At 38.5% G+C, this 16672-nt stretch overlaps 1 protein-coding gene across 4 annotated transcripts in view; it reads right to left on the minus strand.

Annotated features, from left to right (window-relative positions):
- Positions 1 to 6849: 6849 nt before the first annotated feature.
- ZNF248 (zinc finger protein 248) overlaps positions 6850 to 16672 on the minus strand; it is a 52884-nt gene continuing 43061 nt past the window's right edge. For 3 of the 4 annotated variants that reach the window (XM_023724870.1, XM_023724872.1, XM_023724871.1), the window contains exon 6: positions 6850 to 8635. In XM_023724870.1, the coding sequence (XP_023580638.1) occupies positions 7149 to 8635 (1487 nt within the window). In that variant the 3' untranslated portion in view covers positions 6850 to 7148. Of the gene's footprint in view, positions 8636 to 12443; positions 12497 to 16672 lie in introns of those variants that run through there. The other variant, XM_023724873.1, reaches the window with a different exon arrangement.

Raw genomic sequence — 16672 nt, forward strand, 5'->3', positions numbered from 1 at the left:
GTGGCTCTTCTCAGATTCATCCTACTTGGAATTTGCTGAGCTTCTTGGATGTATAAGTTTATGTCTTTCATCATATTTGGGAAGTTTTCAGCCATTATTTATTCAAAAATTCTTCCTGTCCCTTCCTCTCTTCTTCTACTGGGACTCTCATTATTAGACTTGATGATGATGTCTGTTATATATTGAACTGTGTCCCCCAAATATGTTATAAATCCCAACCCTAATACCTGTGGTTAAAATCCCATTTGGGAATGGGTTTTGTTATGTTAATGAGGCAGAATTAGTGTAGGGTGTGTCTTAAATCTGTTATTTTTGAGATATAAAAGCAGATTAAGCAAGCAGCAATAGAGCAAAGATGGAGGAAGACACATGCTAAGTGCCATAAAAACTGCTGAGAAACAGAAGCTCAAAAGAAACAAGTACCTTCCTCCAGAGCCAACAGAGAAAGTTTTCCCCTAGAGCTGGCACCCTGAATTTGGACGACTAGCCAACTGTGAGAAAATAATTGTTAAAGCTATCTACTTATGGTATTTCTGTTATAGCAGCACTAGATAACTAAAACTATGTCCTTCAGATCCCTTAGGCTTTGTTCATCATTCTTCATCCATTTTTGTTCCTCACACTGAACAAACTCAATGGCTCAGTCTGAGTTCACTGATTCATTCTTCTCCATTCAAATCTGCTGCTAAGCCCTCCCAGAGAATTGTTCATTTCTGTTATTGTATTTTTTCAGCTCCAGTATTTCTGATTTTTTAAAATTCTCTATTGAAATTGTTTTGTTCTTCTATTGTTTTTCTGAATTCCTTTAGTTCTTTACTCATTTTCTCCTTTAACTCTTTGAGCATGCTTAATACTGTTACTTTAAAATCTTTGTCTAGTGACTCTATTATCTGTCCTTCCTCAGGGACAAGTTCTGTCCTTCTAGTTTGGTCTTTTGTAGGGCCATCTATTCCTGCTTCTTCATGTGCTTTGTGATTGCTGTAATTGGGACATTAAGCTATGTTACTGTGCTAACTCTGGAGATCATATTCTTCCCTTTCTCTAGGTTTGCTCTTTATTATTTTATTGAAGATTATAGTTCTCTGCTTCAACTCCAGACTCCCTGTCTAGTTGCACCACCTGTTATCCCTTCCCTATTGTTCTCCCTGCCCAGGATGCCAACTATCACTGTTTTACCTCTAGCTTCCCTGAGCGAGGGCGCTGCCCAAGCCACTTCAACACCAAAGTCTATGGCTTGTTGCACTTGGTGTGGTCGTCTTCCCACCAGATATTGATGATGCTGACCGAGTTACTCCAGTAACAATTTCCCCCACCCCAGGAATGCCTGCTATGCCCTTCCAGCATCTGCCTCACCCCATTTGCAACTACTGGCTGTCTCTGATTGGTCACCACAAATCTCCCCCTTTTCCTGTGAGTGCCCATCATGCAACTCTAGCACTAGATCTCCCAACCAGGAGCTGCCTGACAGACACACCATAAGACTCCACTACCAGAAGCATTGGCTGTGCTGTACCGGCCCAAGTTTCACCCTGGAAGCAGCTGCTGTTGACAATTCACCACGTCCTCACTGTTCATGAACTCCAGACTGCACCGTGCTCATCTCATTGGTTCTTCCCAGGACTCACCGGAACTCCAGCCTGCACTATGCTCGCCAAGCTGCTCTATCCCTGACCTGAGTGCTCAGGTATTTCAACCAGCGCGGTGCTCACTGAATTTCTTTGTCCCAGGACTGAGTACTCAGGAAATTAAGCTCACCATGCTGCTGTCTTCCACTACTACCTGTAACTCCAGCCCATTCCATGCTGAGCTGCTCTGTCCCGGGTCTGACTGCTCAGTTGGTTTGAAAAACATTCTGCTTTTCTGGGACTCACACGACTGCTACCCATGCTATGCTGAGTTGCTCTGTCCCAAGTCTGACCACTCAGGTGTCTTGGCCTATTCTGTGCCCACTGCACCTCTGTGCCAGGCCTATGTGTTCTGGCCCATGCTGCACCCACCATGTTGCTTTTTCCCGGGCCTCATGGGCACTACAGCCTGAGCTGTGCACACTGAGTCATTCTGCCCCAAGTATGACCTACTCTGTGCTCACCATGTTGTTTCAACCATGGGCTCCCTGCCCAAGGGCACGAGCCACAGCTGCACCGAGATGGCTACACTAAGCTGAGGAAGTGGGTGGGGTAAACCTACAATCTTCCATGACCTGCATGCTACATTTTTCTTAATTCAGTATTCATTTTGGTCCTCCAAACCTTTAGTTGGTGTCCAGAGTTCTGAGATTATCGATTTCATCAGTTTTTGCTTGTTTCTTCTGGGTTTGTTGTAGGGGAGCAGGAGAATGTGACTGTTTATGTCGCCATCTTTCAACATCTTTTCTTCAATAACACTTTTATTGGAATTTTTAGTTTTTTAAAACTATAATAACATAGAATATCTGCACAAATATTCTGAACTCAAATCATCTGAAAAACCTCCAAAAACTGTAATAGTGGTTAACTCTCAGGGTATTAAAAACGATATGGTTTCTCTTTAGTAGCAAATAACTAGGCGTGCCAAATTCAAAATTATCTAACTTCAGGAAGCAAAAATTAATTTATCAATGGCACCATTTATAATTTTGCATATAATAGAAATTTTATTTTATGATAAAATGCAAATGCCTATGACTCCAATATAAATTTTCTATAGGTACATACATATGGATTAAAATGCATGGAAAAAGGTCAAGGATACACACTGAACTAAAAACTTGAGAGGAGAAAACCAGTATTTGGTGTGGTAAAGACGACTGATCTGTTATGTTCTAAACAATATTTATGCTTTCTTCTTCTAGTATCAGCTCGTGGTATTGACCTCTCTCCACAGGAGCACCCTGTCCTGGGAAGACCAAGGAAGCCCCCCTACCCCATGGGCACCAGTCATGGCTGTCAAGTTCCCTTTCTGTTTTAAGGAACATGATAACACCCACAAAGGCAGGGCATGATTTCACTTAGGGGCTTGAGTTACAAGGATTTCTGAGCTCTCCTCTTACTCTCTGAGGACCTGGGGTTCCGGTAAATTGATAATTCTTGGCTTGTTACTGGAAGCTCAGTGGAAAGAGGATGGGAATAGGATAGGATAACTACCCCATTTTGCAGTTGAAGAAACTAATCCCGAAGAGGATTGACTATCTTATAGACTCTAGACATGGGAGGACAACGTATTAGGCGTAACTTCCCACCTCCCCCAGACAACTATCTGGGGACCTTATTATTAAAAGTGGTATATAAGAGTAGACATCAGTTCCTCACTGTCTGAAAGAGAAGGCTACAGATGCAAAGTCTAAGAGAAGGGGCAGGCTAGGAAAGGGGCAGTTGAATTCCTCAGATAAAAGGGAGAAGGCTGGGATTTATTCAGTGTCCAGTGACTAAGTGGCAGATGAAATTTCAGTGGAAATAGAGAAATCAGAACAGGCTGTCTTCCCCAGAAAAACAGAGGTAGAGGCAGTGGGTCCAAAGCAGCCACAGCTGCAGTCTGACTGGGGGCAGCCAAGCATGGTTAGTAGTTGAGAGCATCTAGGATACTCAAGGGTTGAACCCTCATATAAGCTCTCGCTCTACCTTTCCCTAAGTTAAAGTGATAGGCAAGGAGAGGCCAAGGTCAAGATAGAAAATGTTCCCAATTTCAAAAGAACAGCCTCTTGGGAGTTAGTAAGAAAACAATTCCAGACACTGGTAGCATAAATTGCTTAGTCATTTCAGAAAACACATACTTATGACCCTGCAATTTCCTTCCTAGTTTTACACAATAAAGCACCGGTTTTCAGGCTCTGGGAGATGACCTGTTCATTGGTTAATCAGTTTAGCATATAAGAACGAGTACTTGATTAGAATGTAGTACAATACAAAATATCCAAGTAAAACAAGGATATTATTTCATGAAACAAAATCTTAGATGCATAAAATTGTTGGTTATACATTCATATTACATACACACGACCCAGGTATCCACGTCACTCCCTCAAATGCAATCTTCCCATTGAAGTCTTCCCCTTTGTACCTTATTTAAAATCAAACCACCCTTCTGACAGCTTTTGCTATATTAATTTTTCTTCGTATCACTTATCACCAGGTCTCTCTCCTTTGCAGATGTTACTTTCTTGACATGGCTGCTGGCAGCTCCATGGACACAAACTAACTGGTCTATGGTGATCTCCCAATAAATATATTCTAGGATTGGTTTTCATTGGCCTATTTTGGAACAAATGACTATTTCTAGACGAATACAAATATGGGCCAGGAAGAGAGGGTACCATCTGGGTTAAATGCCAACTCTGTGATCACAAGGGCAGGTTCTATTACTAGAAGAATGTAGAAAGTCCCACTGAGCAAACAAAAGTAATAGCCTTTACACGTTTAAGTTGGTAACCATGCTACATCAAATCAACAAGGGTTAATTAATCAAGTAATGCAGGGACAACTGGCTATTTGACAGAACAGATTGCTTATCTTACACCACATATAAAAACCACCACGAAGGATATATGCATCATTTAACGTCTGCTTCATACATGTCAAAGGAATCATATGTCACAGTGCTCAATTTCAAAAGGGATTTACTCATGCCAATATGAAAGCACAATGAAGTAGAAACACTTTTCAACTAGAATAACTTTATTTCTAATATCTAGCCTTTTACATAAGAATATGCAGGAGAAAAAAAAAAGTGCTGTTCATTCATTTGCTCCACCCAGACCTCCTTCTTCACCCTTTTCTATGCCCACTTGGGCTCCCCTGCAGATGACATCTGGTTGGGGTCTCCAAAAGGAGGCATCAGCAATTTGGTATTGAAATTCTGATAGTAACAATCTCCTACTAGGTGACCCTCACTCCCTGACAGCAGCTCTCATTGGACGCTGGTAAAAAAAAGTTTCCATCCTTTGCCCTTTAGGCTTAAGAATAGAAACGGCTTGCCTCTAGGTGCTTCAGTACCCCTTATTTGTCGAATTGAGTACCCGTTGCTGTCGATTCTGACTTATAGCCACCCTGTACCTCTGTACTAAGTCTGCCATTAAATTCTTTTTAGTTGAGTACAGACATCCCTATCTTATCAAAAAACAAAAAAAAATCTCCCACAAAATTACTGTGTAGGACAGAAAAAGTATTACTCTGTGTCAGCTGTAATGCTTTCAGCTCCACATAACAGAAAAATCCTAAAAACAATAGTTATTGCAGATAATATAAAGGTTCCAATAGACAGCAGGTCCAGAATGAGCAAGTTGAGCAGATCAACACCATCACCTTTGGGCCTGGCTTTTCTAATCTTGTGCACTGTCATCTTCATGTTATTGCCCCATAGGGCCACAAGCTACTATGTTATTACAAACAGATGTAAAAAAATCCAGCAGGACAATCTCGTCTCCTTTCATCACTGAGATCTTTCCCAGAATTACTGCAGAGTATTTTCCCAAACATCTCATTGCTCACGTCCATCCCAAACCAATCATTAGAATGGAATTTCCATGATTAATCTGGTTTTACCCCCTAAATCATCTGAAGGAGGGACAGAAAGAGTCCAGCAAAGTACTAGGGAATGGCTGTTGTGGGGGGGAGTGTCCCTTAGAACTGCTTACCAATGTGTTCCAAGGAAGTGTATGAAATAGGACAAAGGAGGTAGGGGCAGTATATGACACTTATAATATTAAATACATAGTTCTGGATTACACATATCATGCCTAAATACCACAATGAAGTATCAAGAGTTATATTAAAGAGGAGTTTCATTACATACCACTTATTTGCAGAGTGCAGTATTACAGCTCATAACTGATGTTAACGTCACATAATTTATGTAATTACTGTTCTTAGTAATATAATTTGCATTACTGATTAACCCAGAGGCAACTGAAAAACCTCAGAAAAATAGTGTTTGGATTCTTTATTGAAGTGGTAGTTCAGTAATAATGGCCACACCTAGTCAAAAAATGTAGGTAATGTAGTTCTTTGTGAAATAATATTTCACTTAAAACATATATTGGTCAAGCATGAAGAGACTCTGGTAGTACTTAGATTAGGACTGATCCAAAGGTAGTTAAAAAAACACAAAAACACTTTTTGGCTTCTTTATTCAAGAGGCAGTTCAGCAATAATGGCCACAGCCATTTATTTATGCTGCAAAATGTGAGAAATTTGTACTTTAAATTCGCCAAATATATTCATACATACACAGTGATGTTCTCGTAAATGTTTGACAGTATATTCTGTGGGAAAATAAAAACTCTGATTTGTAGAATTTGCCAAAGTCCATGGTGTAAATATTCACACTATGGCAATTTCAGGTAATCAAAGTGACACCACCACTACATAGCATTTTCATCATATAGATTCAGTAATGTAAGTAACCTAAAGAGCAAAGATAGTAGTAATGTAGTAAAATTAGGAAGTGATGAGTGTTGAGTAATTTATCACCTTTGTTTAATATAACTAGTTATATAATTTAATTTTTAATGATTGTGTTTAACTGATTCACAAAATTCCTGAAAAATTAGCAATCAGCACTTGCAAGCCAGTAGGAGCTGACTCTAGTATATCACTGAATGTGTATAAATATTTATATATATATACGTATATAATTATGTGATGCTGTAAAGACACTGGTGGTATTTAGTGTGAGAAATATTAGTATGTACCATAATAGTTACTAAACTAAGGGTTCATACTGTCTCCTCACAACCATGTTGGGCTACAATACGCAAATTAAGCACACCCCGAATTTGTTATATTCACATACTTACGACGCCTACAAACATCAAGGATTCTCCACACGTTTAATGCTATTGCTCAAATTTTTTTTAAGCTTCAGATTCCTCTGGGAATATGGGTATAAATAGATATTATATTTACAATAAAATTTTGGTATCACATCTGGAATATGACACTACAAACAAATTCTAGATAAAGATTTTTTACCACATTACTTAGATGAACAGATTTCCCTCAGTACAAAATTTTCTGAAGTTTTTTCTTGAAAGCTTTGGTTTTAATCTAGTATTAATTATCTGAAATACAATGATATGTCATTTCTTAGTAATCTGTGGCATTCTTTGGGTTTCTCTAATGTTATTTTTTAAACTGTAAAATAAATTCGACAGGTGGATGAAGGCTTTTGAACATTCAGGATGCAGAGATGGCTTTTATCCTTGTGTGAATTCTCTGATGTTTAGTGAGTACTGATCTCTGGCTAAAAGTTTTCCCACATTCCTTACACTCATAGGGTTTCTCCCCTGTGTGGGTTCTTTGATGTTTAGTGAGAGCTGATTTTTCACAGAAGGTTTTCCCACACTCATTACATTTATAGGGTTTCTCCCCTGTGTGAGTTCTTTGATGTACAATGAGGTTTGACTTCACACAGAAAGATTTCCCACATTCATTACATATAAAGGGTTTCTCTCCTGTGTGCGTTCTCTGGTGTACAGTTAGAGCTGACCTGTGGCAGAAGGATTTCCCACACACATTACACTCATAGGGTTTCTCCCCTGTATGTGTTCTTTGATGTTCCGTGAGGTTTGACTTCACACAGAACGTTTTTCCACATTGCTTACATTCATAGGGTTTTTCCCCTGTATGCGTTCGCTGATGGTTGGTAAGGTGTGGTTTCTGGCAAAATGATTTCCCACATTCAATACATTCATAGGGTTTCTCTCCTGTGTGTGTTCTCTGGTGTTGAGTGAGATTTGACTTCTCCCAAAATGTTTTCCCACATTCACCACATTCGAAGGTTTTTTCTCCTGAGTGAGCTCTCCGAAGTTGGGTGAGATGTGATTTTTTGCTGAAATTATTCCCATTTTCATTGTATTCATAGGATTTTTCCTCCATTTGTACTATCTGATGTTTAAACAGGATTGGTTTCTCCCAAGTTTTGTCACTTACTTCATATTCACGGTGAATCTTTCTTCTGTAAGCTCCCTGATGAATAATGAAAGTTGAGTTGTCACACAAGATTTCCCCATACTCATTATATGTATAAGGAATCACCTCTGTAAGAGCTCTCTGATGGCCCAATCTTAAATCCAGATAAAAGGGCTTCCCACAAATACTGCATTCATATGGCTCCATTTCCAAATGAGTTCTCTGAGACATATTGAACTTTACACTTTGGATGAAGGCTCTTTCACATTCATTATATTTACAGAGTGTCTCTCCTATATGAGCTTTATTTGTAAAGACTGCCTCCTCATGGAAGTCTCTCTCATTTTCATTATATTCAAAAGGTTGGTCAAAAATTGTCTGAGTGAGATCTTTGCTATGATTGAGGACATTCCTCTTTTGGTTGTAAGATTTCTCTCCAGGAGGAATTTTCTCATGCCTGGTATCAATGAGCAATTTCTCACATACATTAAACTCATCAAGCTTCTTTCCTGAAGAGTTCCTTTTACTAATAATTAAGTCTGAAATATTTTTCAAACTCATTTCACATGAGTCACATATTCTACAGGGATTATTTCTTGAAGGAACAGGGTCTATACCCAGGTTGAAAGTTTTCACTGTTCTATTACCACTCTGTTTACTTAAAGTTTTGTTGTTGGTGACTACAAATTGCCAGAAGTGTTCATCTTGATTTTCCTGGCTTCTCTCTATCAGGTCATCAACTTTCCAGTCCTCTAGAAATGAGAAAAATAATCACATCTTATGAATCTTAATACATTTCTAATGGAATTGAAGTTTTATACAAATATCCTATTATATAGTTCACTCTTTTGTTTCAGGCTCAGTTTTCTGGTGTGACTGAATCCAAGTATATATTTCCTCTACTCTCCTGGTCTGAGTAAAGTAAAAAAAGAAAAAGAAACAAAAAGCATGCTGCAGTGGAAACAAGGAGAGGAAACTGGGAATAACCACATATATATTTAACACTTTATAAATATAATCTTCAAAACTGGATACAGAAAAAGTGAGATAACATTCAAAGCACTGGAACTGAAGAGTGGTTGATTCAGAAGGAGGGAAACTCATAAATGGGATGAGCCCAACAGAGACAATGAACACTGAATAAAATTTATGACAGCAAATACTGGTCTAGTAGACAAGAGGTTTCAGAGGATGAATCACATCTGACGGAAGCAGAACGGATCCCCTTAAACACAGATAACTGGTGTAACAGTACCACTAGAGTACATGTATTCTACACATCAACACCAAATTAAACTTCTGAAGACACCAATTTTCTCAGGTTCAAAGAAATGGTCCTATAGCTCAGGATCTAATTTTTCCCTTAATTCACAGGGAATTTTTAAAAAAAAAAAAAAATATGCTGTAGGAGAAGATACAGAAGGTGAAATAAACTCTAAGACATGGTAACAAGGGGTGGTGGAGATCTTCTAAAAGTTGTTGATTTAGGGAGCAGGATACTCACAGAAAACTAAATGAGTTCAACAAGAGTGTTTTTTTCTCCCCCCCGCCCCCAAGGAAAACAAATAGGATGTTAAGGAGACATCAGAGGAAGAACTAAGTTTGTGGAGGCAGATCATGGTTTTGGTTTTTCTTTTCCATTTATCAACATCAAAATAAATTACTGAATGCACCTATTTTCTCATGTTTTAAGGAACACTGTTTTATCCCAGACTCTAACTTACCATCTAAGGGTGATTCAAAGGAACACAAATGTTTAACAGGAAATACAAAACAGATGAGGGGGTATGTCATTCTTGCAAAAGAACCAGATTCATTCTATTTTCTCACAACTATTAATGAATCTGTCCCGACTATCTAGTCAAATGTTTCTTCACTTCAATATGCTGAGTTACGTTCCTCAAAACAATTTTTTTTCATAGGTAACTGATCCTTAAGTCTGTTTTTATATCTGGGTTTTCTCATCTGTGGTTTTTACTTGTGAGACACGTAAGATCATATTTCTTTATATGGTTTTAGAAAGTTCAGCAAACCTTATCATAAAATTTCTTGGCTATAGTTCACTGCTGCTACCCAATGCAAAAATATTAATTTCATTAAAAAAAAAAAAAAAAAAAAACTATGACAACTCTGAGTCTACCGTCCCTGAGGACAAACACGTAAAAAAAAAAAAAAAAACTCAAAACAAAACTTTCACCAACTGGATTCACATTAAGTGCTCAAGCCACCATTCCACAAGTCTATTAAAATATCTTCTAACTAGGTATTTAGTCTCTTAAATTGTTCATTCCCAACCACATGACTTTTACTCAACTAACTGCACTTCACTTTGGCTCTACTTGGGAACCAAACATCCTTCAGTGAAATGCTACTTTCTTTTATTTAACATGTTTTCTCTTTTATGAAATTAAAAAAAAATAATAAAAGAACAAAAGCCAAAAAACATTTTACAAAATCCCTACCATTTTAAAGCTCCATTTGCTCCCACCATTAGAAGTTACTATCTATATCATTCGTTTTAATGTAAAATCAATCCCTTTTTCAATGCTATTGCCTCTGTCATGACCACAGCTGGGCTCTTGGCAGGTGTTATTAAAATCTTGTTTCCTCTTATAAGGAAAAAAGAGACAGTACATTAATAATTCTTAAAAACAATGTAAGGTGAAATATTTTCAACCTGCACTTGATGAGTTGCAACACCTGGATAAAATATAGGAACATGAATTTTAGAAAGAGTTCTACGAAATGCTTTCTTCAGGAATGAAAAAGAACGATCTCTGCTAAACTTGGCTTCATAGTTAACCAACAAAAAAATTATTAAAATCTCAGAATTAGGAAAAGTAAGACACGGTCTTCACTTCAGGAGAACAAAATCTTAAGGAAAAAAAAATCCATAGGCAACAGCTATATGATCAGGTCTGAGTTTTGTAGAATGCAGCCACTAAATAGTCATAAAATATGGACTATTTAAATTACAGCAAAATATTTAGCTCTAACTTAAAATAAGTGAAATAAGCAGTAAAAGACAAAATAGATAAACGGGTCCTCATAAAAATTAAATACTCTTTTCATCAATGGACTTAATGAAAAAAGTGAAAAGATAACCTAGAGACTGGGAGAAAATTTTGGGGAACCGTATCGCTGGTAAGGGTCTAATATACAAAATACATAAAATATTTCTAAAATGTAACAACAAAAAGACAATCCAATCAATAAACGGGCAAAGGACTTGAACAGACATTTCACCAAAGATGATATTCAAATAACCAATAAGCACATAAAAAGATGCCCAAGGTCATGAGCTGTTGTTGTTGTGTGCACTGTTGAGTCAATTCCAACTCACAGCAACCCTACAGGACAGAGTAGAACTGCCTCATTGGGTATCCCAGACTGTAACATTTACAAGAGCAGATCTCCAGGTCTTTTCTCCTGTGGAGCGGCTGATGGGTTAGAACCGCCAAACTTTCAGTTAGCAGCCAAGTGCTTAACCACTGCACCACCAGGGCCCCTTTCATTAGCCATTAAGGAGATGCAAATCAAAACCACAATGACATACCGTCTTACCCCATTAGAATGGCAATGATCAAAAATAGGGAAAACAAAAGGTTGTAGAGAAACCAGAACCTCATCTATTGCTGGTGGGAATGTAAAATGGTACATACAGCCTACGTGGAAAACAGTCCGGTGGTTCCTCAAAAAGTCGAACACAGAACTACCATATGGCCCAGCTATTCCACTCTTAGGTATATACCCAAGAGACATGAAAAGCAGCAACGCAAACAGACGCACGTATATCAAGGTTCACTGCAGCACTATTTCCAATAGCCAGACGGTGGAAACAAATGAAATGTCCGTCAACGGATGGATAAACAAAATGTGGAATATACATAAAATGAAGTATTACTGAGCCATAAAGACAAATGAAGTTCTGATAGACGCCACAACATGGATGAACCTTGAAAACATTATGCTGAGCGAAAGAAGTCGCAAAAGGACAAATAATGTATGATCTTACTTATATGAAATAAGCAAACATAGAGAAAGTAAAAAATTATTAATGATTACCAGGGGTAGGAGAGACGGGAAAATGGGGAGTTTTGGCTTAGGAATCAGTGAGTTTATGTTAATAGTGGTGGAATAATTTGGAAAAGGATAGTGAGATTAGCTGCATAACTTGAAGAAGGCAATCGATGTCACTGAATTACACATGTAGAAATTGTTGAATTGGCATGTGTTCTGCTGTGTATTTTCACAACATAAATAAATAAATAAAAATAAAGGTGAAATAATAACAAGAAGCCATTACTACGTGCCATGCAATGTTTGCACATTTCACATGCTGTATTAGCTCATTTAAGTATCTGGAACAAGCACACAGGTATGGAAGTTGTAGATAAAAGAGAAAACATTTATAAGTGAAATTTAAGATATAAGCTAGTATGGGGTTTAATATGAATTATGGAGAGCAGAAAGAAATACAGACAGGTAGAATAGGACCATGTTGTAACAGTCAATGAACCAAGACCAAAAACCAGTTGCCATCAATTGACTCTGACTCACGGCAACCCCGTATGTGTCACAGTAGAACTGTGCTCCAGAGATTTTCAATGGTTGATTTTTCTAAGTAGATTGCCAGGTCCTTCTTCTGAGGAGCTTCTGGATGGACTCAAATCACAAACCTTTCAGTTAGCAGCCACGCACATTAACCATCTGTACCACCTAGGGATTCCAATCAATAAAAGGGGAATTATCAGTTACTAATAAAGCACAATTTTAGGTTACTTTGTCAGGCTAGTGAAAGATAAAATGGAAGCTTTAGAAAAAAAATAAAAATAAAAACCCATTAGAAACTGAGAAAACAAGAAACGAGAAAACTGCACTTTTGGTTTTGAGCAATGTCAGGGAAAAGTGAGAATATGACGACATACAGAAGATGGTTCAGAAAAGAAAATAATAGCAGGAGTATGAAGAGACCAGTAAGAGAAGATAACAGGTTTGGAAGATTCAGTGATCCCATGGTTGCCATTTATGGTAGTAGTAAAATGGTAGAATATTCCTTACTGACTCCTGGGACACCAGGCTCTCTGCTTTTCCTGTAGCTCCGCGTTTCCTTCTCAGTCTTCTCTAAGAAGGGATTTAATGGCATTACATGCCTTCTAAACGTGGTATCATCCTAGGACTTCTTTTCTCACCTACATACAACTACACTCTAGAAAAAGGGTCAGCGAACTACAACTACAAAGCAAATGACCTTTGAGCTAAGAATAGTTTTTACATTTTTCAAAGGGAAAAGGAAGGAGTAGGGAGGAGGGAGGAGGAGAGGAAAAGGAAAAGCAAGGTAAAGAGGAAGACAAAGACATAAAAGGAGCAGCAGCAGAAACAGCACCACAGCAGCAGTAACTGAGAGCATATGCGGTCCACTAAGCCTAAATATTTACTATCTGGTCTTTTACAAAAAAGTTTGCCAACCTCTATTCTAGAAGAGCTCATCTAGCCCATGCCTTTAACACCATCTAAAGTCAAGGCCTTTCCAGTGGATACTTTTGGTTCTGGCCTCAACTATGTACTCCATACTTGTAAATCCAATTGTCTATTCATTACGCAGATTAGATTCTAAAGTTGTCAGATGCCGCTGAGGTGGTTCCGACTGATAGCGACCCTGTATACAACAGAATGAAACACTGCCCAGTCCTGCCCCATTTTCACAATTGCTGTTATGCTTGAGCCCATTGTTGCAGCCACTATGTCAATCCATATCATTCAGGGTGTTTGTCCTTTTCGCTGACCCTCTCCTTTACCAAGCATGATGTCCCTTTCCAGGGACTGATCCCTCCTGATAACATGTTCAAAGCACATGAGATATAGTCTCGCCTCCTTGCTTCTAAGGAACATTCTGGTTGTACTTCTTCCAAGACACATTTGATCATTCCTTTGGCAGTCCATGGTATATTCAATATTCTTCGTCAACACCATAATTCAAAGGTGTCAATTCTTTGGTCTTCTTTATTCATTGTCCAGTTTTCACGTGCATATGAGGAGACTGAAAACACCATGGCTTGCGTCAGATGCATCTTAGTCTTCAGATGACATCTGTGCTTTTTAACACTTTAAAGAGGTCTTTTGCAACAGACATGCCTAACGCAATGTTGTTTGATTTTCTTGACTGCTGCTTCCATGGGTGTTGACTGTGGATCCAAGTAAAATGAAATCCCTGACAACTTCAATCTTTTCTGTTTATCGTGATGTTGCTTATTGGTCCAGTTGTGAGGACTGTTTTATGCTGAGGTGTAATCCATACTGAGGGCTGTGGTCTTTAATCTTCATCAGTAAGTGCTTCAAGTTCTCTTCACTTTCAGCAAGGAAAGTTGTGTCATCTTCACAATGCAGGTTAAAATAAGTCTTCCTCCAATCCTAATGTGCTGTTCTTCTTCATACGGTCCAGCTTCTCAGATTATTTGCTCAGCATACAGACTAAGTATGGTGGAAGGACACAACCCTGACACACACCTTTCCTGCCATTAAACCATGCAGTAACCCCTTGTTCTGTTCATATGACTGCCTCCTGATCTATCTACAGATTCCTCATGAGCGCAATTAAGTGTTCTGGAATTCCCATTCTTTGCAATGTTAGCCGTAATTTGTTATGATCCACACATTTGAATGCCTTTGCATAGTCAATAAAACACAAGTAAACATCTTTCCGGTATTCTTTCAGCCAGGATCCACCTGACATCAGAAATGATATCTCTCACTCCACGTTTTCTTGTGAATCAGGCTTGAATTTCTGGCAGTTCTCTGTCAATGTACTGCTGCAGATGCTTTTGAATGATCTTCAGAAAAATTTTACTTGCATGTGATATTAATGGTACTGTTTGATAACTACTTCTGCATTCGGTTGGATCACCTTTCTTTGGAATAGGCATAAATGTGGACCTCTTCCAGTTGGCTGGCCAGGTAGCTGTCTTCCAAATTTCTTGGCATAGACGAGACAGCACTTGCAGCACTGCATCTGTTTGTTGAAACATCTCAATTGGTATTCCGTCAATTCCTGGGGCCTTGTTTTCGCCATTCCCTTCAGTGCAGCATGGACTTCCTCCTTCAGTACCATTGGTTTCTGATCATATGCTACCTCCTGAAATGGTTGAACGACGACCAATTCTTTTTGGTATAGTGGCTTTGTGTATTCCTTCCATCTTCTTCTCATGCTTACTATTTAATATTTTCCTCACAGAATCCTTCAATATTGCAACTTCCGAGGCTTTTTCTTCCATTCTTTCAGCTTGAGGAATGCCGAGCTTGTTCTTCCCTTTTGGTTTTCTATCTGCAGGTCTTTGCACATTTCATCATAATACTTTTGTCTTCTCAAGCCAGCTTTTTTACTTCATCATTTCTTCCTTCCGCTTTAGCTACTCGATGTTCAAGAGCAACTTTCAGAGTCTCTTCTGACATCCACTTCGGTCTTTTCATTCTTTCCTTTTTTTTTTTCACTTTTTTTTTTAAATTGTACTTCAGGTGAAGGTTTACAGAACAAATAGTTTCTCATGCTTTCCTGTCTTTTTAATGAATTCTTGCTTTCTTCATGTATGATGTCCTTGATATCATGCCACAACTCGTGTGCTATTCGGTCATTAGTGTTCAACGTATTGAATCTATTCTTGAGATGGTCTCTAAATTAAAGTGGCATATACTCGGCCATACTTTGGCTCTTGTGGACTTGTTCTAATTTTCTTCAGCTACAACTTGAACTTGCATATGGGCAACTGATGGTCTGTTCCACAGTTGGCCCCTGGCCTTGTTCTGACTGATGATACTGAGCTTTTCCATCATCTCTTTCCACAGATGTAGTCAATTTAATTCCTGTGTATTCCATCTGGTGAAGTCCACATGTATAGTTGCCATTTACATTGTTGAAAAAAGGTATTGCAAGAAAGAAGTTGCTGGTTTTGCAAGATTCTATCATGCGATCTCCAGTGTCATCTTTCACCAAGGCCATATTTTCCAACGATCTTTCTTGTTTCCAACTTTCACGTTCCAATCACCATTAATTATCAATGCATCCTGACTACACGTTTGATCAAGTTTCGACTGCAGAACTTGGTAAAATCTCTAAATTTTTCATCTTTGACCTTAGTGTCTGGTGCATAAATCTGAATAATAGTCGTACTAACTGGTCTTCCCTGTAATTGTACGGGTATTATCCTACCACTGACAGCACCGTACTTCAAGATAGATCTTGAAATGTTCTTTTTGACAATGAATGCAACATCAGTCCTCTTCAAGTTGTCATTCCTGGCACAGCAGACTGATTCAAAATGGCCAATACCAGTTCATTTCACCTCACTAATGCCCTGGTGGTACAGTGCTTAAGAGCTCAGCTGTTAACTAAAAGGTTGGCAGTTCAAATCCACCAACCGCTCCTTGGAAGCCCTATGAGGCACTTCTACTCTGTCCTATAGGGTCGCTATGAGTCAGATTTGATTCAATGGCAATGAGTAGGTAGTAGTAATGCCTAGGGTATCAATGTTTAGGCATTCCATTTCATTTCTGATGATTTCCAGTTTTTGTAGATTAAAACTTCGTACATTCCATATTTCGATTATTAATGGATGTTTGCAGCTGTTTCTTCTCACTTTGAGTCATGCACATCAGCAAATGAAGGTTCTGAAAGCTTGACTCCATCCACATAATTAAGGTCGACTCTACTATAGTAGAGGAGGCAGCTCTGCTCTAGTCATCTTTTTAGTGCCTTCCAACCTGAGGGGGTCATCTTCCGGCACTACAACAGAGTG

This window comes from Trichechus manatus, unplaced genomic scaffold, assembly GCF_000243295.1.
Source record: "Trichechus manatus latirostris isolate Lorelei unplaced genomic scaffold, TriManLat1.0 scaffold00265, whole genome shotgun sequence".
NCBI classification, from domain to species: Eukaryota; Metazoa; Chordata; class Mammalia; order Sirenia; family Trichechidae; genus Trichechus; species Trichechus manatus.